We start from the raw sequence: 26603 nt of genomic DNA on the forward strand, positions 1-26603 counted from the left end.
TGTCTCGTCGTGAATACTTGAACCGGTTAAAAACGAAACAGGAACAATAACTTATTAACTAAAAATTTGCTTGTATACTTTGCAGAGAGGAATTTCTGACAATGAAAGACGAGCTCAGTAAGTTTTAGCTAATTAGAAAAACAAGAAAACCCTGGCAATTTGTTTTATACTAAAGCTACTATTAATGTTCGTGTCTTGTGCACCTAAGAAAACCCTGTTACATAAAACGTAAAAAACAATGTTGCACAAATTTTGTAAAAAAAACGTTATAAAAAACCTATGACAAAAAGCGAAAGTTAAAATTTTTTAGAAGCAATGGACTCGCTGGATACTAACGATTTTCGGGAAAGCGAAGCGGATACAAAATAAAGATCGGGTAAATATATAATTAGTTATTATTCCCATATGACAGGGGTGTGCAACCCGCGGCCCGCGGGCCACAATCCGGCCCGCCAAGCCATTTAGTGTGGCCCTCAACAACACTCTGATTCTCTGATTAGTTTTCGGTAAATCTCCTAAGTTGCTATACGTAACAAGAATAAGCTAAACCAGCGCATGAAACCTAATACACCCAGACCTATGGTCTTCTATTCGCACTGGGTGCTTGATGCGTATCTATACCGAATGTGACGTAATATACCTCTATGTCTAGTAAACAATTACTTTGTTGTGAAAGGCAGCGTTGCGACGAAACTTACTTGCACCTAACATTTCAAAGTTGATTTTAAAAGCAAAATAAAACAAAACGCAGGGGTGTGGAAATAATATCGACATGATATTATAATGCAAGCCGCACAAGCAGTAGTGTAAAAAAGTGTAAATACCGTATTTACCCGATTGTAAGCCGCCCTCGATTGTAAGCCACATGTTGATGTGTTAAAAAAATAATGTAAGCTGCCCTCGACTGTAAGCCGCACGCTGGAATTTTAGATACGATTGTTTCTTAATACATCCTTCTGTTGTTATATGGTATGTCTATTTGCCCATATCTCTTAGTTACGTTGATAACTGTACCCAACAGAACGTATATCGACGTATAATCTGTACATGGATACATGTTTTGAACCCCAAATAATTTAAAATGTTGCAGTGTAGAAATAATTTCGGTATAAAATTAAAATATAAGCCGCCCTCGATTGTAAGCCGCCCTCGATTATAAGCCGCACAAACAGCAGCTAAAAAACAATATAAGCCGCGGCTTACAATCGAGTAAATACGGTACGGTACATGAAAAAAATTGTGTGGCCCTCGCTTGATGTCCGAAATTGGTTATATGGCCCACCGCCGAAAAGGTTGCACACCCCTGCCATATGATAACAAATTTACAGTTTAGAACCTTACTTTTGATATTTTTTGTTTCCTATCGACGAATTTTTGAACTTAAAATACAAAACCGAAACATGTTTTTATTGTTTTTTGCAGACAACAAGCCGACCCTAAGAAGAAATAGGATTATCTTTACATTTTGCTTATGCTGAAAATAAAAATCATGTACTTGGTTTCGTTGCTCTATGTTTTTGTGTAAAAACAAGTCCGAAAGACAGATGTTTATGTCAAATGACTTTGAATTGTGCACAAATTTTTTCGCCACCTTCCCATAAAGCTTGTAGAACGGGCACACTAACAGACGTCAACGCACAAAACTGCCATTAACCCACACACTAAATATTGTTCGACGCAAGTCAACAATAATAGGACACGTATTCATAATTGCAAGACGATAAAACCATTAACAGAATTTTTAGCTCTTCCGGCAGTTTTTTTATTGTAATATGCCAACGTTTCGATGTCCCATACGAAACACCTTCATCAGGGTAATGACATACATTGCAAACACAAGTTATTATAAAGCGAAAAGGGCGGCGAAACACACACAAAAAAGGCGATAGAAATAACGCAGTGCGCACCAATGGTCGTGTGATAACACCTGGCTCAATGGTGCAAAAGCGACCGATAAGTTATCGGCATTAGAACGTCCGTTTTAACGTTCATCGTGTTGGTGTGAGAATGTATGTTCCACGACTCCAGGAAACGATAAAACCATGTTGCAAGCAGGTTTTTTTTAAGGTTTGGTTTGGGTGACCGCTAAGTAGTTTCAAGAGACCGCAAGTGTTTAATTTAAATACCAAAAAATAGCCATTTCCAAATTTTGGGAAACCGCTGGAGAAATTTGCACCTTAAAAAAGCACTGGTTGCAAGCACTGTAGCAAAATACAGCACGAGCCACATGTGTAAACTAGGGTTGGCAAGCTGGTCAATTGATCGGTCAAATAATATTTTTAATTTTAAAAATCAAATAGAGCATTTTTTTGCTTCGGCTAGCTATTTGGTTGTTTGGAAGTGTAAAAAAAATTCTAATAGCCTTCAGGTAAAGTTGCAGGCATACTTTTGATTTAATAAGAGCTTTGAAAGCCAAGGTAGATGTACTTTGTTCATCGGAAATAAATAGCCAAGCTGCAAGCAGCAGCAGTTTTGTCATGTATGTTTGCCGCTTGCTATATAACGTAACACTCATTCTTATCAATTAAGACATAGATGAATAGGAATAGTGGTCCATCTGGCTATCTTCTGCTACGAAGCTGACATGTGCTGAATACGGGACAGGCAACGGTACTTGTGATTCAACTTTCGGCGGGTTTTACGCTAAGCCTGAGTAGCTCAGTTTGAAGAGCGTGAGTCATGGAAAGACTCCTGTCGTAGGATCGAATCCCATCGCAGGCTAGATTTTTCTAGCCTCCGCCTTACCATATGGTGGTGAATGCTTCGTGGCCGGCTGGTTGGGTATGACGCCTTCAATGGGCTTGGGATATACTACTATTTCATTAATATTAACATTTCACTAATCGGATTTGCTAGTAGGGGAATCGCCGCTCAAAACAAACACCACACAAGATAAGACAACAAAAAAACGAACTATCTCTTTAATTGTCCATAGTTTAATGAGACGTGTGCAATCTAACAACAGTGTTGGAAACAGTTGATGCTATGTTTTTGTTATGTTATGCAGATTAAACAAATAAGTAGTGACTATACACTCAGGATATAGACATCCTTTCTTGAACAATGCCGCTTGTCGAATTCACGATCCCAAACGAGCTTTGTCATATCCGTGTTATAGAGACATGTTTATGTTTTATTCTGTTACTTCAATGCATGTATATTAGATTACGAGTGTTCTACATTGGAACAGCAGATACCTGTACAGGAGTATAAGCCGAATTGATATAAGATGTTGAAAATTGCACTTGTTTTCATGCTATTTGCTGTTGTTGTGCAAGGTAAGTAAATATGTTGGTTATCGAGGGTAATGATATGTTTCAGAATGTCCTTGTATTAAAGTACTTGTGTTGGAGTGTCCGTGTGTCCAAATGGGTTTGTTTAAGGCTGCCCGTTTGTACGAATGTCGGCCTGTCCGAATATGTCTGTGTCAGATTATTGATGTGTCGGATTTTTTTGTCAGACTGTCCGTGGTTTAGAAATTTTTTGTGCAAGACTGTTCGTGTGTCCGAATATTTTTGTGCCAGACTGTTCGTGTGTCTGAATATTTTATGTTAGATTGTTCCTGTCTCCGAATATGTTTGTGCCAGAATGTCCGCATACCCGAACAATTTTGAGTCCGATTGTTGGTGTATCCAAATTTTTAGAGTCCGATTGTTGGTGTTTACGAATATTTTTGTGTCAGATCGTCATTGTGTTCGAAAAAAGGTGTTGGACTGTGCGCGTGTCTGAATATTTTTGTGTTATACACTGTCTGCGTTATTAAATTTATCAGTTTGAAGAAATAATCGATTCGCATGCTAGTATACTTCGTATCCGAATTTTCCTGTGTCTTAATGCCGTCTTTCCGGCTGCCAAAGAGTCGGAATAACGTGTGTACTTTTTTCTGCTTTCAAACAACTTGTCTGTTTGACCGTTTTAATAAATATGTTTTGTGCCTAAATGAATGTAAACATGCAGATTTGTTTTACTTTAGGTTGTCATGACAAGAGGAGGCGTAAACGCGCAGTAGAAGATCTCAATATTTTCTTCGACAATTGTATGGAGACAAACGGCATCACCGATTTAACTTGGGCAAGCGTCGTGGACTTTGTTATCAACCATGGGTCTTGGTATTTTGCCGGAGAACAGTCTTGTGATCTTCTTGCGTAAGCCGAGCCAATATTTATGACTGATTTATGCAGAAGTTGACATGCGTTTCATGGATGTGGGACGGGCTCAGTGGTGGGATTCAGACAGTTCGCACCGGTTCTATAGAACCGTCTCACGAAATTTTATGAGATCAGCAAACCGGTTAGCATTACTGGTTACTGTCGATAAACTTGTTGTAACAAAATCATTACTGGTTACTGTCTATGGACTTTTTGGAACAGACTTAAAAATAAAATATGACTTTTTTGATAGAACCGGCTGACAAAAAAAATGAATCCCACCACTGGGCGGGCTGTTTGCAAACTAAGTCATCAATAGAGACCCACATACAGACATAAAAAAAACCTTGATCGGGATTCGTCCCCGGGAGTGTCCTGGGTTCGAACCCCGTGAAAAAAAATAAAAAAATAAAAATAAAAATAAATAACTTAAATAAATAAATAAATTGGTTATAAAACTTTTCTTTTTACTGTTTTACTTTGTGCTGTTGTAAAAGTACAAAAAACGTTTTATTTTAGCACCCAAACACTCGAGGCAACTTGCTGGCGAGATTTTTTGGACTTTCAGTTGACTCCGCCGGACAGAGATGTCGCCAAACAATGCGTTTGCAATTGGTTGTTAAACCAGACCGGGCAGGCCTGTAGGTTACTTCCTAATACTTACATTTTTTTAGTTTTAGATTTTGTAATACACTAATTCCGCAAATCTAAAAATACCTATATTTACACCTCGCTCCCCAAAAATGTCAAATTTAGTTATTGGTGGAAAACGTTTTAATTCCATGTTAACTTATATGCGGCAACAACTATATATCTTACTTCTTTCTTGGGTCAACTGCAATAACGGGCTGTCAGCACTTTATGTGTAAATATTAAAAGAGTGAAAACGATAAAAAACAGACATAAAAAATAAGCGTACCGGTCGCAACACAGCCCCAGGCCAACACTTCCCCCAAGCCTCGTGGAGCCACGTCTCTTTCATTATTCGCTACACGTAGCGACGTAACTTAGAAAGGCAATTCGTCAGAGAACGTCACCAAAAATAAAAACCTCATTTATACCCATGACTCTTTTATACTTTTGCAGGTCCAGCAAAAAGAAAAAGAGAAATTCTGCCTGGTATGTTGCCATACATAAATTTCTATGTGACATTTGTTTAATCGTCCTCGTTTGGACCACGTGTCAGTCAACTTACAAATATGCCATATTTTGCTTTGTCGGACGCCAAATCTGAGCAGTTGTTTACAAAACGATTAGCCTGTATTGCCAGAAGTCGGTGTCAAAGTATTATTTACTGGGATTGATGCAGTAAAATTGTTCAACAATCGGAAAAATGATAAACTAAGCTCAATCAATTATTAACAGAAGGGGGCGATTTTTCGGTCCGGGATGATGACAATTGCCCATACGTGAGTGCTGTTGAGTATACAAGACGAGTTCAACAAGCAAACCTCGAATTACAAGACGATCGAACCACTGATCACTTTCAATCTGTCATCAAATACGTCCAACTAGAAGGACTTTGCGTCTGCGCAGAAGAATAGTAAGTTTGTTTGTTTTGTGAACAACAGCTTTCTTTATTTTAATTGCCCGAAATAATAACAATGGGTATGGCAAATTTTATGAGCTAATAACTTAAGAACGCTTAAACCCTGGTACCCAAAGTTAAAAACTACGTACAAAAAATGTTTGAAAAGAAATATTTGTAGTGTTTTTTTCTCTTTTAAAAAACTTTGTGTCATAAAAAAGCACACAAAAAGAGCGTACAAAAAAGTGGAGCTGTTTCCAACTTAAGCAGGCGGTGTCCAAAAGTAAAACCGTTATTACTTTACCAATTGATAAGAGTCAATTCTTGTAGAAGTTGAAAAAGGGCGTTTTTATACCTGAATGTACTCTTGGAATGGTAAACGCCGTTTTACTAAAACTGTTTTAATGCTCTATTTGCATGCACAGTTCTTGCAACTGCAATCTGACCTATCACAACACAGCTCATCCTCGGCAACAACTACCATGTGAATCTTGCTGGCCAACCCGTCTCTATTCCATGGTGAGAGACGATTCACCTTTGAAACCAGTTCTATTCCAAATCACCACAGATCTTGAATACTTATGTAAGTAGACTTTTGCAAATCTCATCCGATTTTATAATTACTAAACGGTTCATAATGATTTCGACTTTTTTCTGTTTATTGTGCTTTTAGTTGTAAAAACTGGTGATGCACCAAATCCGCCTATAAAGGTTCGGGCCGAAACCGAACATTCGGCCATGAGGTCGAAAAATTTCGGCCAAATCGGGCCGTATGGATGTTTTTAACTGAGTCTTGCGTTGTTGATGCGAGTGAACTTAAAAAAAACCAAAATCACTTTACCAATTTGCGAACAAACTTTACTTAACTTGTATTATTTTGCAGACAACATGGCCCGTGTTTTATAGATACAACAAATAGTTAATTGTGATGTTTCGTGTGGGCGAAAATGAAATTTAAGGCATTCATTTCATGCAACCAAAAAGTAAGGATTCGGCCGAATTTTCAAAAAAGTTTAGGCCGAAACCGAAGCATCGAAAAATAGCGTACTCGGTCGAAATGTTTTCGGTCAAGCCTAAACTTTGGTGCATCAGTAGTAGAAACTAGGTTGGCGAATCCTATTGGCAGGTTGACAGGTAGTGAGCGACGTATACGTTTGTCTTTTAAAGAGTGACTTTTGACCCTGTACAAGCACGCTAAATAGCATTGGTAAAACCACAACCAAATTTTTGTCAAATGTGAGTAGCAAAATGGGCCTGATAGAAAAAACACAACAACAACGTAGAACGTGCAGCTACACGTTTAGTACTGTTTTGTGGGCGAAAAACAACAACAATTTTGTTGCGCCAAGTTCTGTGGTTTGCAAAGACGTTATTTTGTTGCGAGTTTGATTTCAAAATTGATCGCATTATTTTCACTTTGTCATGTTAAACACGTTAAAAGTGTGTCCCGTTTTGTTTTGCAGCACCGCCTTGCTAGGATGCATGTGGAAAACATGACAAGGCCACAGAGAGAAGAGCTTTGTCTTCATTTGTTGAATTAAAACTTTATTTAAACAGAAAACACAGATATGAACTTGTTTGCGAAGGTCGAAGATCTTGTTTTTTTGCGCAGAAAAAAAATCTGTTTTTAATTTTTACATTCTCTTTTGCGAGATCTTTAAGCTATTAAATTTCGCTTTATTAAGTATTTGATTTGCTCAAAAACGAAACGTAAATTAAATAAATACATATTTGGATTTTACATTCGTGTCAAAACTCTTTCTACGTCCCGGATTGACATAAAATACAGGTAAAGACCTAAAAGGGGTAAAGAAAATTTAATTTATAATGATTTATAACAATTGTGTGACAATTTCGCTTTTGTGCTGTAGCTAATCAATGTACAGCATAGTGACACTGACATAGGTGTACATTACCTGACCTATTTAAACCATCAACCTCACAATTGTGGACTAAAACCGAAAAAATACAAATTGCATCTACATCTTATTAAACACTGATTTAAAGAAACAAAGTTGCTTAAAACAATATCTCACAACTTATGCACCAGTAGATCTCGCACAACCCTGTCTTGATGATGGGTTTACAGTCCAGAAATGCAAAAGCAAAATGCTGTTTATGCATCAATACAATAGGCTATTCCCGTGAAACTGTCCTCTTACCGCCAGTCAAGCATTTGTCAGTAAAAAGCATATTTAAAATTTCCTTGCCCAGACACTGTTGCACGATTTCAAAATTAAAACAAATAAAATTATTCCTAAAACACACACGGCACGAATTTAACCTCAAAATGTTTCAACTCCCATCGCCTTACCGTCTGCCCTAATATCTGACCCCGCCCACAAACAATTAAGGGGCGTGGCATCGTCCTTCCAAAACTGCCGGTTCGCAATAATCTGACCTCTACCATAAAGCGCACGTTTAAAACCGGTCACTGGTCCATTGACGTCGTGTCCAAGTCTCTTTAAGGCCTCTATGACTTCTTTGGATATCCCAGTTTCTAAGTTAACTTTACCTACTGCCCCTAAATGTCCTGAACCTACTAGTAATCTTGGGGCGTCAAGAGCTTGCTGGGGGTTCATGCCGTATTCTAACATGTTAAGAAGAACCTGCAAAAATATCAGGTTTAAACCTACAGATATAAAAGGAATACAACAAATAATGGAAACACTATACACGGATATGTTTAAAAGTTCAATGAGGAAAATACCGGCCCAAGTAGATGTAAAATTTGACATGTTTTTTTATTCAAACATTGGGCAAGAAATCACTGATGATGGCTTGAGCATTTGCCGAAACGTTTGAATAGTAAAACATGTCGCTTTTTACATATATTTGAGCCGTTATTTTCCTCATTAAAAATGGAAAGATTACTGTTCACAAAAAAACGAAAAAAACAGCTCGCCATAGCATGCTTCCAGCTGCACCCGCCCACCGAGGATAAAAATAAACAAACAAACATCTTGATACCTGCACATGGCCTTGTGGTTGCATAAAGCCTCCCATCACACCATACGACATAACAGCTTCTCCAGTAGAAGCATCAGTTAGCATAGCAGGTATAATAGTGTGGTAGGGACGTTTGCAAGGTTCAAGAGCATTAGGGTGACCTAATTCCAGTGTGAAATTTCTACCACGGTTTTGCAAAGAGAAACCACAGCCTTTAGGGACAATTCCAGTACCAAAACCCATGTAATTGCTGTTTATAAAAGAACAGAAATTTCCATCTGTGTCAGCTGTTGTGAAATAAACTGTATCGCCATGTGAGGTCCCATTTTGTTCTATAAAGTAAAAAGGAATAAAATACTTTTGTTGAAAAAAAAAACACCAAACAGGCATAAAATGGTTTAACTTTGGAAACTCAACTCAAATAAAATTATAACAAAGGGCAAAACTGGTCAAGATTTAAGAAAGTGCACATACAAATGGAAATCCTTTTCACATTTCTTACAATAGTTTTATAAATTACCAAAATAATTGTTTTAACCCCTCGCTTATAGTATTGAAAACACAAGTATCTATGTATCGTCATCTGTTTTTTTGGTAGAATGGCTACCATTCTTAAAAAAAAACTCACCTATTTCTCTGCAATCCATTGCCTTGTCCTTTTTAATTTTTTTTGCCAATTTTTGTCCATAGTCTTCACTTAGCAGCAAATTAAGCGGAGGTTCACAAAAATCCATGTCACCACAATACTTAAGAGCATCATTGAAACTCAACCTGTGTGAATCATTGTGAATGGGTTACAAAATTTGATAATATCTGCAAAAGTTTATTACCATCAGAAAGAAATGAGTAAATATTCACTATATCTCCCAAATTATGTGATACAATCCTCTAATCATTTCACAAACTGTTTAAATTGAAATTCTCTATTATCCATTCATTAATTATTTATTTATTTTTGCAGCTGTTTTTTACACAGTAAGCATATATCTTCAAGATTTTTTACCTGATTGCTTCAGCTAGGATATGTAAATACTCTGCACTATTGTGCTGCATCTCAGAGAAGTTGAAGTTTTTTAAAATGTTTAAAACTTCCAAAGCCACAAGACCTTGGCCATTGGGTGGAATTTCCCATAAGCGAAAACCTGCAGGAAAATATGCCCAATATTAGAATTGGCATGAACTAAATATGTGACCATAAAACCACTTTTTAACCTTTAAAGTCTCTGAGCATTTTTGCAGTTCTAATAAAAATGATATGGGGTTACAAAATTTGTGAGTTTGGGGTGTTTGCAAACTCAAAATATGTTTTACAGAACAATTTTAACCTGTGAAATTATGGTTTAAAAACAGTGCTTGTAATTTAGTACAAATATTCATTTAGCATAACATATGGACAGCTTGGCATTCTTCACAAAATATAGCATTGTAATTGTTTTTGTTTTTGTCAATTTTACACAATTCTATGGTATTCATTTTTGCATTTGTCAATGCCAGCAATTTATTCAAACATATCATTTTACATATGATACAGTGTTGTTGCAAGATATGCATACAAAAGAAGCCAGGTTAAAACCACTGGGTTTGAATTCAATAGTGTAAATTGCAAAATATTTAAGTAGCTGCTATTTTTCACCTACTGATTGAGTTTAGAAAGTGTAACAACTGCATGCAAAAGTACCTTTGTATTCAATACTTATGGGATCCACAAACTCGGACTTGTGATTTTCAAGGTCTTTATGGGTTAAAAAACCTCCCATGTTTTGAACAGTGTCCACAATAGCATCAGCCACCCAACCTTTATAGAAGCCATTTTTTCCATGCTTGGCAATGGATTTCAAAACTTGAGCAAATGTTGGGTTTTTAAAGGTTTGTCCAAGCTTAGGTGGGAAAAATTCAGCAGTTGATTTGTCTGTTTAAATATACAAATGTTTTAAACTGAAAAATTAAGGCAAATGTAGATATGAGATGCAACTACAAAACACTCCAATGTATGACTAGAATGAACCTTAATGATTTTGTGTCATATAATAGGTGATATTTTGCCACTTATTTAATACATGTGGCAAGTAAAACAAGCATGTATTTTAATGTGTAGCTTCATCGCATTCAGTCATGCTATACCGTTGAGCCCTACGCTCGCATCTATTTCTGCCTCAGTGCTTGTTCTAGTGCAAATGTGTGGCTATATGTTCTTTAACAGACAAAGGGTCATATATATGGTAGACTTGACTTATCTTGTCCACAAGGGAATTGTAACCAACAAGCCGGTTAATAAATCACTGTTAATGGGAAACAATTACAAAATATCCAAATGAATACAAGAATTGTTATACCTTTTATAAGAAGCTCATTTCCATGGAGATTCTTCTTGTCTGTCAGAAGATGAGATCCTTCTTCCCAATGATATTGTGTAATGGGACTTGTCATTTGGAAACCAGATTCAGCCAACTCGATAGCAGGTTGCAATATTTCCTGAAGTGTTAACTTACCACTTCCAAACTTTTCCACGCAATCCACCCACCTTTATAGGGAAAAACAAATGCAATGTTTTTCTTTGACTATGACAATAGAAACTGTTAAAACATAATGTTTTACACTTGTATCTTTTTTATGAGAATATTGTGGTGATTGCTATTGCTAGAACCAGTTTATTTTAGTGCAGCAATAAGTTGTGTAAATGTCAAGTTTCTTCTGAATCCGGTTAAGTTAGTTTTCAGGACTAGATAATTCATTTTTAAATGGCCACTTTACTCTGTTGTGATCCCCAGTCACACAGCGTGTGTTAACAATGGTGTAGATGAAATTTGTTTAGCCACAATCCACCAACTGGGGCCTTCACTAGTTTAACTTTTTACTGTTTTTATGTTGTGCAACCATTTCCTGCTTTGTGTTTGCTATGTTTCTTTTACAAACCAAAAAACACCGAAACCAAAATAACTTTTAAGAGAAATTGTCTTTGTTGTTAATTGTATTCCAAGCAACTGGTTTTAATTTTTATTTCCTACTTACCCAGCACATGCTCCAGGCACAGTTATGTTTAAAGGGCTAGAAACTGGTGGTTTATTTTCCTCATTGTACCCCATCTTCTTCACCACATCTAAGGTTAAACTCTTTGGTGAACGACCACTTGCATTTAGTCCCTTCACAGTGTTACTTGCTTTGTGGTAAAACAAGCAAAATGCATCTCCACCTAAACCTACAAACAAAATGTTTGTTAAAGTTTATGTAAACTCTAAAAGTATACTGCAGTAGTTATTAGGGAAATAAATTGCAATACAATTGTATGAAAGTTCCAAATCATACATCAGTAAAATGTGATAGACTTCAGGTGGCAAACTCAACATGCAATAAAGTATATGCTAGCCTGTGCCCAAGATAAGGCTGGTTTGAAGCTGTTATACAAAACTAAAGTTTTTACTATTTAGTATTAAGTGGACACTTCGCTTTAGTATGAGGCGAAAATGTTGCAGCCAAAATAAACACAGTTCACCTAAAAGGTTATCTTTTTGCTTCATTTTTTATTTTAATTTTTTGGAGCAAGACCTTTCAAATTACTGCAATGACAATTTAGTTTTCTGTTCAGGTAAACACAAGTTCCTTTGACACATTTAAAACTTTCAACGCTACAAGGAAATGGCATTATTCACTCACAAATATTGGCAACAAAAACAATGCTTGAATGGTAAAACTTTAATTGATTGACTTATTTAAATATATTTTATTTAACAGCCATTGTCATAAAAAAAGCAAAAGTATTTACCTGTGGAGCATGGTTCCAATAGGTTTAGAGCAGCAGCTACTGCGACAGCACTATCAGCTGCGTTTCCGCCTTTCTTTAATATTTTAACACCAATTTCTGTTGCAAGGACTTGACTTGACGCAACACATCCTTTTTGGCATTTAAGAAGAGTTTTCGGTCCAAATGCATTCATTGCGGGCAATCAGTTAATTTACACGTTGTGTGGTACGCAAAGCCTAGTCAATAAAACTAGCAGTAACTGTTTGACAGACCACTGAAACTGCTAAAAGATTATGTACTGTCTGTCTGTCTGTCTCTGTAACTGCAAAGTGCAAACAGACCAAAAAATTCCGTGCATTCTTTGGGATTTTCCCGAATGGATAACCATATGTCAACAGCGCCATAAAAATCATATTTTTTATTTTACGCTTTTATTATTACAAATTAGACATTAAAGAAAGTGATAAAAACGGAAAGTTACCCTTTGTTTGGAGGGTAAAAAGTTGGAAAAATAGATTTTTTTTCTGCTGCCTAAATTATATCTGCCTAATGACACCCGTTCCCGATTAGGCTAATAAAATTTTCGACATAAATTTTAGCGAATGCAAATTCAAATCTCAGCCGACCCTAAAAAGTCTGGCCGACTTACAGCTTTTGTTGAAGCTTGAAACAAGGCACTCCATTTCCCTAAAGAACTATCATATAGCCTGCATATGCACTTAATACGAAACATAATTTAGTTTAAATTCAAGGCAACTTCCAATATTAAGTGTTGTGTATTCAAACAAAACAGTTCAATGTATAGCGTGAATGTTAATAAAAAACACTGGCGTTATAGTAAAGTTGCACACTGATTGAAAAACAAGAACAGACAATAGACGAAGTAGAACAAGAAATAAGAATATCCATAAGAGTAAGATAATATTGTGAAAACACATTTTAGAGAAGTTGTAATAAAGAGAGATTTCAAATGGACTGTAGGGAATCAAAAAAGGATTAAAATTTGAATATTTTTCGTCAGCCAAAGTTATAGCACTCCATAAAAAGCATTTGAATAAAGTTTAAAAGACCCCTTAGGAAAAAAACAGCAGCACTAGTAACCAGAAATCAGTAGTGTTTTATAAAGCATCACACAAAAAAGGCGGAAAAATAAATAAATGCATCAATTTCGAAAGACAAGCCAGCCTTTACACTAGATTCTAAACCTTCCACAAAACCAAGTACTGAACTAAGATAGCAGCAAACTACAATTGCATACGTTAAAGGGAAAATGTTTAGATGAAAATCGAAGTATTGGCTTGTCCGTCAACTCTCTGGGCTTCGGCCTTAGCTTGGAACAGTTGCTGAACAAGGACTGACTTTTCGTGTTCGAGTTGAGAAATTTTCTCGCTCTGACGCGCCACCTCCTGGATAAAAATAACACAGATTAACACACACTTGGTGATGCTGTCGTGTCAGTCGTTCCAAGTTGCTTAAATTAGCGAACAGCTAAGCAAATTTAACTACTGCAACATATACCAATAACCAGTATAGGAGCCATAAAGGTATAAAAAACAGACAAGTTATGTCTTACAATTTGCGATATTTGCGACATAAAATTCTCTCCACGATAACAACAAATCTATCATCGGGATCTAAGGAACCCAGAACATATTATAATCCAGCGCGAAATTCCAAGACAATTCCCAGCAAAAATATTGTGGAGAATCCAAAGTATTGTTTTGGATATTTCTTGGTTGTAAAATCATACAGCATGTAAAAAAATGGTTTTATTTACCCTTGTCAAAACATGGTTCTGCTCCCTCAAAGCCGACACAACAAGCGGATTTTCTGATGAAACTTCGGTGGAATTGGAGTCTTTATTCTGAAACGGAAAAACGTAAGTTTGCAATAACCATATGTGCTATCTATTAAACACTAAAAAATATGCTAAAGCATGAATGACCGGTCATCTTGAACCTAGAATTTGTAATGATTTCCAAACCGACTTTAGCTTTACACCTAAGAAACTGTTTTATTCTGTAAGTTAATTCATCTAACAATACACCGTAGTCGCGAATATAACGTGCACCATTTTCAAATAAGATCCAAAAGTTTTTTCCCGAAATATTTTCTGTAAAAAACCTTATATAACTTAATACAGTCTTTCTCCATGCAGATTTTATTTGTCTTTTGTAATGTCCCTAAACCCTCTTAACAAACACCTTAAGTTTAAGCTAAAGCAAGTCAGGAACCACTGCAGGACTCTAGAAAAACTGCGGTGAGCCCCATTACAGGTATGCAGTCTTGCTTTAGATCCGTTCTCCTATTAAGTCTATAGAACTAGACTCCAAAGTTCCACATAAACATACCTTGTTTCGTGACTCAGCTATTTCGTTCACTAGTTTCGTCAGTTGAGAAATCTTAGTCAGCATTTCGTCCAAACGACCTTGAGTGACCTCCATATCATTATCCACGCCCTGTGCTTGGCGTGGTTTAGCGTTGGCGGTCGACATCTGTCTCTGACGCTCCTGGACGCCGCACAGGCGGACTTGGAACCATTCCCGACCCCTATCCAGGGTGTCCATGCCCTGGAGAACCAGATCTTTTTCTTGCTCCAAAAGCTTCATGCATTTTAGCTAAAAAAATTGTAAAGTTTCAAGTTAGCTTATTTTGTGTACAGATGCAAGACCTCATTTTCCGGGTGCCGTGACGTTTTTAATGACGCCACAAAGATCATTTGTGACGCAGTGTTTGTGCTGTTTGGTTTGATTCAAGTTTGATGCAAGTACAAGATGTGTCTTTAAAACGGATATTATCGTTAGTGACGTTTAGTGTATGACGTCATAGCAGTTTTGTGTAGATTTTATACGTTTTAATATTTCATCTTTATGACTGAAAGGTGTACCTCATACATGCACTCTATAAACATCCTATAAAAACATGATTTTGAATGTAACAGCTTACAAAAACACTATGTTTTACCACTTTGTCCAGAACAGATGACAGTAAACCACGATTAAACCGGATTCGTTTATCTAGATCTTATAATTCGGACAAAACTTGAGGTACAAATGTTTTGTAATGTGGTAAGGCTTTAACAAATCGACATCGGTTAATCCAAATCTGCGATTAATCCGGTTAATTTTTTTGGTCCAAACGGGTCCGGATTAACCGAAGTTTACTGTAGTTCAATCACGTAAAATTTCTATAACACAACAGTATCCATGGTTACTTAGCAGCAAGAATTAAAGTATTTACCACGCTGTAATCGATACCGTTGGTCACTGTGTGGCGCCGTGGATCTCTTCTCTTGCTCGCCGAAGTTCGTCGTCTTCCAACTGTTGCGTAATTTCCTTCGCCGGAAGTATTGGTTGGCTTGTTCTCTTGTGACGTCATAAACACTGATGAAAACACACCCAAAGTTAGATTGTTCGAACTATTAAAGTAACCAAATTTAGACATTTTAACAAGATATTCTGAAACAATATATTTGTGATCATATGCATCAATAAATATTCCATGACTATTTTATTTTAGTTTGTATGGTTATGGCGTATTTAATGATGTACGATATGCACATATACATATAATTACAGGTACAGTTTTATGGTATGATTGTTCACAAAGCTATTAGTAAAAAAGTAATTATTAGTGAATTCATTTCTTTACATATGTAATATTATTTAAGTAGGCGTACACGAATCTGCGCTGCATATTTGATACAGTGTTATAAACAGCGCAAAACCTAAAAAAACGTTGCAAAACTGTTTCATTTTCGTCTGAAGTCGCTGTTTGCATTTAGCCTACTTGCAGACAAAATAAGCCAAATTACAGCGGTTCAACACCAACAATGCAAAACCAATTTTGGGGCCAGATTATCCAATTAAGGTTACGGAACTCAAGTTTGGCGGTTTTCGGACTAAAATAAAACTTCCAAATGCTAAAAATAGCGCAACAAACACAAAGGAAATAGCTTTGGTGCCTGACAGCACCTTCAACCTTTACCAATTGCAGTTTAATGAAACGTAACTGAGTTTTTAGTTTTTTACTGAAGAAACCCCATAGCACCGTGTATTGTGGAATTAGTGGTTTTGCTTAACATTTTTTTATAACCACAGGCTGACTTGGGTCCTTGTCCTTGAGTACAGCGCTGGGTTCGTGCACACCAAATGCGAACGTTTTCCGCTGAAGACAGACTTCCCTACTACATTTTTGGAGTAGCGCTAACGACATCTATAATTTTGCACAATTACCAATAAGTTTAATAATTTTCATGTCAGAAATGATTTTATTATTGTTTTTAAAATAAATTGGTCTTCACAAAACGTAAAACATCTTGCTTTAACGCCGATTCATACGTAAAGTTACAGCCCTTATTTCAATAAGGAACTGATTATTTTTTTGTCACAACTTTTTATGGACTTCATAATGATTGACGTTTTGGCCTTTAAGCCAGAGTTCAGTAGTTTAAGTTTAAGGTAAGTGATAGAATATTTAATTCTAAGGCATTAAACTTGCTGTAGCCACCTTTAGGAAAATGACTAATACAATACATTAGATAGAAATACAAATTCAACACTTTTATCTGATGGTAATTGAGTAAGCTGTATAAAATGTGTTTAAAATTTTGGTTTTCTGGCATTACTTTTCAATTAATCACATCAGATATACAACAAGATAAATCCTAAAGGTTCTGTTGGACGTTTAATCTGCAGGTGACGTCATCACCGAATTCTTGTTCCCAGCATGATTTGTCAACACACAAATTGAATTATTAGCCAAACTTGGTAATGTGTACAACAAGAATAAAACGTTTCGACAGTTGGTATTGTCATCGTTGTAATAACGTTTTACACACCTCAGATATTGTCTTGTATCTTTTAGCTGAGAATATTTAGAACTTTGAATTGTGCATGTACTAAAATGCTATTGTTTAAGAGGAACAGTATACACGGACTTAAAGAGTAATTTAATCATAAACATAACTGCCAAACCAAAGAATTGATGGTGACAACATTGATTGTTGAAACGTCTGCATAATGTATTCTATATATACAAGTTCTTCGGCAGTTATGTTTATCATTAGGGTATTGTTTAAATTCGCGGCTTTCATTTCAAATTACAGAAAATATGAACATAGTAAACGTATTTACCAAATAAAAACGTAAACTATTGATTACAACCAGTTTGAAATTCGAAAACAAACAATAGAGGCTGATCATACTCAAGTGGTACTACAATAAGACAACAACTCAATTCGAGAACAGAAAACGAAACAAGCGACCGTTTGTGACGTAACAATGCACAATGATTCGACGAACAATCAACGAATTGGTCAAGAGGTTTCAATGACAGATTAGGTAACTTGTTGTCGGGTAGTTAAAAGGTTGATTGATTACAAACGAGCTTTGGTCTCATTTGGGTGTGGTAAACAGAGAATCTTGCGTTATATTCAACGCACAAGCGTTTGTAAAAGTCACAATTTTAACCCACGTGATATATTCGAAATTGATATTCGAATCCGACCGCTTAAAGCTGCGGATTACAAACATTAGTTTAACGCTTGATGGCCACAGTAATGTTAGTATTTAAATTTAAGGTTATTCAATCAAACTGAAGGTACTTGTTTAGTTTTTCGTTAAACAGTCCTTTGGAATTTAACAACGCATACAAAGTACATGAGCTATACAATGTCCACTACTATGACTAAGAGAACAGTTTAAAACCTCTGAAAGAATATAGTTTGTAATTTTTTGTTCGCAAAACAACACAAAAAATCGAACAGCTAGGATTGCCAAAATTTTTGCGCCAACATCTCTTTTGTCTTGAATAATTTCCATAAGACAGAAACAATATCAGTAATTAATCATCATAATTACCGTGTTATCTTGTAAACTTCAAAATAACGAAACCATAACACTAAAGAGCCGCACAAACCAGAACTCGGGCGAAACTTGGAAAATACGATTTACGCGGAAATCTTGCGTTGCCAGTTAATTGTTTATTGTGTAAGCTTCTGTAACAATAATTGTCGATTTGCCAAACAAAGGCACTTGTAACAGCGGTTTAGGTGATTTACGTGCTTAGCTAAGGAGAAATGATTTTGGACGACAGCGGTTTTATATCGTACACCAGAATCTATCTCTCACAAAAACGCGCCAGAAAGTTTGTATTGTTGATTACAAGTTTCAATTATAAAGTAATATACATGTTAAAAGCGTTTAGCATAGAAGCTCAAATTGTCACACCATTGTGGTAATAGATCATCAGTCCGTTTTACATTTTGCCAGATCAAGGGTAATAATTTTACTAACGGACCGGTTAAAGTCAATTCACTATTTCGCACAAATAACAAATGCTAGGTGCATGCAAATATAATGCAACTAATTAGTCATCGACGCTGTCTAAGTAAGACAGGGGTGGCCAAACTTTTTTACCAGAGGGCCAAATTTGCAACTGTCTTGCCACTGGAGGGCCAGATTAAATGAGATTTACTTAAATTTGTCGTAACTGCTTGCCATCTTTATTAAAATATATATTATCGCAGTAGAATAACAATAAATAACACCATCTTGTTTACACTTGTATTTAATGAACGGGCATTTATTCTAAAATAACAACGCTTGCCACAAGCTACTGCTATAGTAGCAGCCAGCGCTGTTGCACTGCCTGTTCACAGTGGTAAATATGGTGCTTGGAAAAAAAACAGGCAAGGTGTTTGGCGGGCCGGATGAACCAGGACTGGGGGCCGGATGCGGCCCGTAGTTTGGCCACCACTGAAGTAAGAGTAATAGGCATGCGGTTGTTTTGTCGCGATAAGGTATTCTTATACACCTTATGATGATATTATAGTCAATGGCCCTATGTGTTTCATATGACCAGCCCAAATAAATGTTATTGTTTCTGTTCGACCCAGTATCCTTTACGGAAGTCAGGAGGTGAAAACCTGTTGTGTGTTAAACCCTGAGCTAAATCAAGCAACTAACGCTTTAGGAACGCGGTAAACGGGTTCGCAGAAATACCTAAGTTGAAAAACAACAGGCAATATCTTTACTGCAGACATGGATATTCATACATGTACACTGCGTTCGTTTGAAAAAAAAAACTGATGTTGCGCATTTAAAGCCAGTTGCTTGGCAAGTAATGTTTAAAATGCCATGACAAAGTCTAGCATTGTAATAATTCAAGAAAACACCAAAATTGAAACACATACGTCCATTCAACAACCAACCAAAATGTAACTGTGCTTAGATCTAATGAAGTTAGTCGTAAAATTGGCAGGTTTAAAATTTTAAGGGTAGTGTTTTAGATATTTTGTAACAGGGTAATTTGAGTGGAAAGTAAAAAAATCCGACAAAAAACGGCGCTGTGCATGGTCAGTGAAGCATGACGTGCATTTTTATCAAACTATTTGAGGGTTTTTGTTTGCAGTTGTGTGGAGAAAGGCCTTCGCTATGCGGATGGAATTCAACAAATTTGCACCTTTGCTAACGTGATATTACGGTATCTAGAGGTATAGAGGTGTAATATAACAAGATTTTATACCGTTTTCGTAAACCAATTTTGTCAGGTTACGGCCAAAATTAACTACACTATTTTGGAAACTTTACAAGCTAAAAAAGTTGTCAATAAGTTACAATTCGCTGCACGGAGCCCGTTTGTAAACCCGCTTAACAAGCATAAAGGGAAGTGTAACAAGAAATAAGCCTTTAGTGTTTAACGCAAAAGAATAACATCAAAATATGAGAAACCTTCATTTGCGTTCCAGGTGCGAAAAGTTACCACAAAAATGTCACGACCCTTGTAGAGTTAGATTACGCAAAGATGCACTTTTATGACGTTTTTGTGACGACAGAAAGCACGCGCATGTCATATCAAACCAATTATGTGATAAAATTTCAACACCCAAAAATGTAAACCGATTTGTCTAACATCCTTATACGGTGCATATACAGGAACATGCATTCTACAGCAAATGGTGTTTACGTACCTGCTCTTGTAACAACAATACGATAATTTAGAAATGTTTAGATGGCAAAAAAATTATTTTTGAAAAACGTTATCAAGAACATATTGGCCTAAATGTACATCTATATCACATATGCATTTTCCGAAGCATTTTTAAATATACCATGACGCTTCTACGCCTACTCAGACATAAACATATTATATTTCTAATAAAGGCTGGAAAGCGAGGGCAAAAAACGGAGAAATTTCAAGAAAGTTCAAAACATAAGAGTGCAAAAACACTGGTAAACCTTTTTTGTGCAATTCAGATCAATCTAACTACTTTAACACTATAAACAGATTGCAAAAACGGGGATGTAAAAACGATCAAATTACACAGGTAAGGAATGTTGGACAGACAACAAGAACTCGAACAACCCGATCATCGTTGCCAAATAAGTGGAAAGACGCACATACAGGGATTTGCAGACAAATCGATAAGAGACGAGTGATTCACACTTGGCTAGGTAAGATCCGACTGATTTGGGTTTGTGGTGTTTTAAGATACCGGGGTTTAATTTGTAAAGAGTTGTTATAGTCGGGCCGAGTTGGGCTTGATGAGCTTCAATAAAACGGGATTGATTCGGGCCTGATTATACACCAGGCATCATTTTGCGGTTTTGATTTTTTTTCCGGGTTTCGGGCTGGGTTCGGGCCCAAATTTTAGTTCAACAATTTTGGTGTTAATGCCCATTGTAGATTGTTTCCGAATTGAACGTAAACGACGCATTTTTGGCAAATCATAGTGTTTTTATCACATGAAATTTGACAGTGATTTGTTTGCACGATTTAATCAATTAAGCAAAAATAACATGAATGACACAAAATCAACCTTGCTACGTTCTGCATCTTTAATATAGTACAGGTATATGAGAACGTAGTAGCTAGTAGGGCAATCAAGAAATTGCTGGGCGCTGCGTTTTTACGAGTTGTCACTCAGACACAGCTGCAGGTATTCGCGTATGGATTTAGCAAATGTGTAGATTTATCACAATTATTTAAGACAATCTTTAAACCACACACCTGGTTTTGACGACGAGTGACCGAACGGTTGTAAAGTCGATAATAAACATGATAATGTCTACTACTGTAAATATGTGCACCGAGTTTATGGGTCATAAACCAAAGTGTTGGTTTTTAAATGTGTAAAAACTGGCCAGTTGCAGAAACCTGTCATACTCAAATTGGCCATAAAAGAGGTTATGTCAGAAATGATATTGTCAAACATCAAAATTGTGCCAATTTTGTGTACATTTTTGCACGTTGTATAACATAAGAGACAGCAATGTTTTTGATATAATACTTGATCAACTAAAATTCGTATTTTAAGTCAAAACGAATGGAATTATATAACCTATTAAAATCATCAAACCAATAACACACCAAACTGTCCAAACCAGTGTCAATTAAAAAAGAAGAAATGAAAAAACAAAGTTAACCAAGAAAAACACATTTCATTTCCAACACAGGCCCCTTTAAAATATATGGGCACATCCCAAAACTGAATTTTGAAGTGCATGAATTTTAATTAAGACGAGTTCTTGGAAGTTGTGTAAAGGAAAGGTCCACGTAACTTGCGTTATTTTGGCGAAGAAAACTGTGTGTATGTTATGTGGTTGCCTTATACCTTTATCCTCTGCACTGGTAACACACGTAATGAGAAACGCACTTTACCGTGGTAATGACCACTTTACGTAATAACAAGTTATGCAACCAATGCAGAACATGCAGCATCAATGCACACGCGCAAATTATACATTAAAAATATACATAAAAGTTCTAAATACATTATTTTTGCAACTGTGACATTTTAAAACAATTAGTTTTTTGAACATAGAACTAGACTAGACATATATAAAACCCTTCCCAAAACAAATATTATAATAAACAGACCATAAAGTTTTCTTGTGTTTATGTTTGCCTATATACAGGAAATTGCCTTAACACTAAGTCACTCCGTTGAAAGTGGTACCTTATGCCAATTCAAAGACTTTTAATGGACCAAATCGCGTACTGGGTTTAACTTACATGTTCAGCACTGTTTATATTGTCGTTCTAAGCCGTAACATTCATTTAAGCATAACGCGGTTTTGGGGTTGCGTCACAGAACATGACGTCATGTATTTCGTGACTATGATACAACCAGAGTAGTGGGACCAACCATGACGTCAATAGCAGGTTGCAAGTAAATTAATTTAACATGATTCATAACACTAATTAAGTTAAGCTGGCAGCAATGCTTTGAGTAAGAATGAGGGAAATTGTTACGCAAGCACTGTAGCGGTTTTGGAACCACAAAGCCAGGGTTAAAGGTCGTAATGCTTACGCTGCGTTTTCAACAACATGAACGCCTGTCTAAACACGACAACACAAACCACGTCAAAGGTATGGGATTATCAGTTTCAAGTTCCAAAGCAAACTCCACATAACATTGTACCTTACACGTTATTACATAATTTGCACCATTTGCCGATAAACCAACCATTAAAGAACCAATATGTAGATAAAACATCCGTTTTATTAAACATGTTTCGAATTTTATGTTGTGGCCCCAGTTTTGTGCATGGTGACGTCATGGTCATTACGTAACACGTGTAACTGGGATTTGACTTCTAAAATATTTCCCCAAAAACTAAGACATCTACATTCAAATGGACTTGCATACATTTCATTGCAAACAATCGCTGTGGTTAATGGTTTTTCAGTTTCTTGGCATTTTTTATTCAGCAAGCCCGTTTTAAAGTCCGTGTTCATTATTCCCTCGTTAATCAAGCAGTTATGTCGTAACCCTGTAATTCGTTGCGATACACAAAACTAATAATAACAAAAGCACAGTCCTACCTGTTGCATGAGCAGTTGACTTTCCTGAACTTGTTTGATTAAAAGTATTTTGGGTTCCTTGGCCTTCTGGGCTTGTGCTTTTAGGTCTGTTAGTCAATTCTACTTGCTTTCGAACAACCGGTGTAACGTGACAATCACGGGCTTCTGGGCTTAATGGCCGCCTTATAGCTTTATGTGAAGATCTGTCTGGTGGTGAAGCGCTATTACATCTGCGACCTGCACCATCGCTCCCCGCATGTTCATTTGTGTTATCAGGTGATTTTGGTTGGTGACGCAGAACTCGTTTGTGAGAGTCGTCCCCGCTCCTGCAAGCCACAAAGATTGGTTGTTTAAACAGGCAAATTAATTCAAAAGTATATGCATAGCTCAAAAGTATAAGCATAGGAGTACATGTGTATGCGATTAGGTGGTGTTTCCAAATGAAAAGCTTTCTCTGGGGTATAAAACGTTTGGTTAGCACCAAAGGTTTGGGCCTAATACGCACAAAAAAGGTTAGAAACCTGTTTCAAGATGGTTTATAGTGGCAAAAACTAACAAATATAGTTGTTTTCGGCAATTTGGGCCTGAACAGATTCAAAAGTAGTTGTAATAGTACGCTTTAAATTGTCTACATGATTTAAACGACAAATTTAATACTTACTCTCCAGCGCTCGCGTATTGCTGCAACAAGGTAGGTGACGGACTTTTCTTCTTATGAAATCTTAAACTGTTCTTCTGTCGGTACGCGTCAAAATCAGTAGGACTGAAACACGACTCTGAGGCAGATGACACTGTTGACTTTGTAGACATAGCAGGCCGGCGCAAACTTCCATAATGATTAGGTATAGCTGCTGCCGACTTGGCTCTTTGTAATGTCCCAGTTATACCTATGTATTTTCCAGACAAACCAATTGGTTTATTAAGGCTGGTTTGATTGTCAGTGCTTATAAAAAGTGTGTTGGCTGTTACAAGGTCAAGATCGCTTTTCTCAGACAGCTGCGAAGACTGATCAGTGTTCGGTGAATTCGAAAGACTTTTCTCTTTTTCGAAACTTGACTTATCCGAAGTAGGCTCAGACTTAAGGCTGAGTGATGACTTGTCGCCTGATGAGTCGTACTTTATTTCGTCGAATTCCTTGCTTAAATCAGGTTTTGTATAATCGTCGTTTTCTTTGTCTGAAGATTCTGACTTGACAGGTTGTGCAGAGAATTTAGTGGCGTATCCCATCTTAGTGATTTTCCCTTCTTCTCTGCTCCCCATATCTCCTGGCCATACGGTGCGTTTTGGACTCGGCAAAACCTAAAGTAAAATGATTTGTGTCACATTATACAAGATTTGAAAAGAATTTATGCAACAATTTCCATAACACAGGCCAACAATGCATGGTGACGTACACAAACAAACTGTTAAATGTACTAAATGCATGAACATGCGAGCCAACTTTTAAATTGAGACAAAATCTCTTTTGACAAAAGCGGTTACGTATGACCTGCTTGTTGTGCCCGTCTCGGCGCTGTCGATGGGATAAAATCTAAGTTCTATAAATACTTTGTAACCAGACACACTGCGTGCCTGGAACCTGTCGTCAGCGAAGAAGAGATTATTTCCCGTTGTGGATGTGAGAATGTTACAAAGGTTATTAGGTGTTTGGGGTGGGGTTCAAATTTGGGTTGCAACAAATGTTGGTAAACGGTTGCGTTCAAAGTAAATTAAAATTAGATATTGTAACATAATTATCAATACTAATAAGAAAATTACATAGATTTATAACAGCGGTTCCCAAACTGGGGTCCGCGGTCCTTTAGGGGTCCGTGAGGCCATTTTGGGGGGACCGCGAAGCGATTGAAGTAATTCTATAATCTTATTTGGCGTCAGTTTGTGCCACTAAATAAGTTTAAATCAAAGTAGAATTGAGAATCAACTGTCTTCATTGCTTAACAATAGCCTTTATTGAATGACAACTAACAAAAATGTAATTGTTCGCGCACAATTGTAGTGCATTTGTCTTGTCTGTGATGTCAAAAGCTGTGTTTGGATGACTTTTATGCGCAATTTTGCATAACTAGCTAAAATCCTGAAATCAACAGTCGTTTTTATGAAATACATATCTAGGCTCAAGGACAGCGAGCCCTCAAAATAATGGCAAAGGGACCGTTTTGAAAAAAATATGAAAAAGTTTGGAAACCGCTGATTTATAAGGCTCATGCAATTTAAGCGATGCTTTTTTCTAACGATCCAGAAAACAGATAATTAACAATGCTAGAAAACATGCAAAACCGGCCGAATCGTCCACTTTGAACTCACGTACCTTAGCTGTTGAAATAGGGCCACTGTTTGACCTGCGGTGGCCCTTGAAGGCACGACCGCTGGATCTGTTTTGATGATAGAGGTCGTTGCTTGGAAAACCGCCAGATTTTTGCGCTTGTTCTTGGTAACTGCCGATGGCATATCTTCCCTGGTTCATCTCATCTGACCAGGCTGGTGGTGTGGAGTATGGAGCGTAGGATTCACTTCGTAAACCTGTGAATGTGAAAGGGAATAATGATTTTATGAATCATGTGAAAGTTGTAATCGTGAACGTGAAACAAGTTACATCATGAGAATTAACAATAAACTTTTTTCAATCAGAATCGACCGGATATTTTGTGTAAACATGAGATTTATTCATGTGAAAGCATTCATATCACGAAACATGTGGTGTAACGTAATTATCACAAAATGAAAATGTGAGCATGTTACGCGGTGTGGGCCTTGAGCTTCCTAAAATATGATCAACTCAAAATATACAACAAACATAAAACAAACAATGTAGGTTCTTACAATTAATACCTTCACTGTCTGATCCTGCGGTGTTCCTGCCGTTATTCTGTCGGAAGATATTGCCAACCTTTGACGTCAGAAGGGGTTTACCCTTTGCCGTTGGCTTTCGCTGGTAATAATAGGGCGGTAGAACGTCGGCATTGTTCTCAATTGCCGAGGTCTTAAAGGTGTTTTTCAAGTTCTGTGCATCGACCGAATTGCGTTCGCGACATTGGCGGGCTCTTGCAAGGGCAGTTCTCAGTCCCCATACGAAAGTCTCAAAGGAAAGAAGGCCATCTGAAGGCGCCACAGAGCGCAGACAATCCAGGACCCCTGGAAGGTTGGGAACAGCATCATCGCGCCAACGCCTCTCGATTTCTGTAAGAGGGACAAGGCCCACGCCTGCGTCGTCTAAAATGTTAAATAGAGTTTTCATTGAGTTGATGAATTGACGGGGAAGACCGTTGATCGAGGAAGGATTGGAGAAATCTTCGCTTCGTGACGTCGGGAGCCTTGAATTTCTGGCAGCAAAAAAGCTCTCCATGTTCATACTCGCCATGGAGATTGAGAATTTTGCTCAACTTAGGTTTTCGCTATTATAATTACTGCAAAATATACAATGTCATTTATG

General features: G+C 36.9%; 3 protein-coding genes across 4 annotated transcripts; 1 reads left to right on the forward strand and 2 right to left on the reverse strand.

The window, feature by feature from the left end:
* The first annotated feature begins 2912 nt into the window (after nucleotides 1-2912).
* On the forward strand, nucleotides 2913-7417 carry LOC145204077 (uncharacterized). The gene is made up of 7 exons (XM_080076497.1): nucleotides 2913-3278; nucleotides 3974-4145; nucleotides 4668-4789; nucleotides 5235-5267; nucleotides 5514-5691; nucleotides 6102-6259; nucleotides 7140-7417. Exons 1-7 carry the CDS (start codon nucleotides 3230-3232, stop codon nucleotides 7151-7153), a joined length of 726 nt encoding a protein of 241 aa, XP_079932623.1. The 5' UTR covers nucleotides 2913-3229; the 3' UTR covers nucleotides 7154-7417.
* A 228-nt stretch (nucleotides 7418-7645) lies between these two features.
* On the reverse strand, nucleotides 7646-12728 carry LOC145204076 (glutathione hydrolase-like YwrD proenzyme). The gene is made up of 8 exons (XM_080076496.1): nucleotides 12386-12728; nucleotides 11635-11821; nucleotides 10959-11146; nucleotides 10304-10534; nucleotides 9629-9767; nucleotides 9254-9396; nucleotides 8647-8957; nucleotides 7646-8285 (listed from the first exon to the last, which is right to left on the reverse strand). Exons 1-8 carry the CDS (start codon nucleotides 12555-12557, stop codon nucleotides 7962-7964), a joined length of 1695 nt encoding a protein of 564 aa, XP_079932622.1. The 5' UTR covers nucleotides 12558-12728; the 3' UTR covers nucleotides 7646-7961.
* Nucleotides 12729-13121: 393 nt separating this feature from the next.
* On the reverse strand, nucleotides 13122-26603 carry LOC145204352 (uncharacterized). 2 transcript variants are annotated; one of them, XM_080076864.1, is made up of 8 exons: nucleotides 26003-26603; nucleotides 25482-25693; nucleotides 23835-24472; nucleotides 23195-23499; nucleotides 15605-15747; nucleotides 14716-14982; nucleotides 14142-14228; nucleotides 13122-13770 (listed from the first exon to the last, which is right to left on the reverse strand). In XM_080076864.1, the coding sequence occupies exons 1-8, from the start codon at nucleotides 26529-26531 to the stop codon at nucleotides 13639-13641; spliced, it is 2313 nt and encodes a 770-aa protein (XP_079932990.1). In that variant the 5' UTR covers nucleotides 26532-26603; the 3' UTR covers nucleotides 13122-13638. The 2 variants fall into 2 exon arrangements, with proteins under 2 accessions (XP_079932990.1, XP_079932989.1); XM_080076863.1 differs by having other exon boundaries at nucleotides 25994-26603.

Source organism: Phallusia mammillata, chromosome 8 (genome assembly GCF_965637545.1).
Source record: "Phallusia mammillata chromosome 8, kaPhaMamm4.hap1.1, whole genome shotgun sequence".
Classification (NCBI taxonomy): domain Eukaryota; kingdom Metazoa; phylum Chordata; class Ascidiacea; order Phlebobranchia; family Ascidiidae; genus Phallusia; species Phallusia mammillata.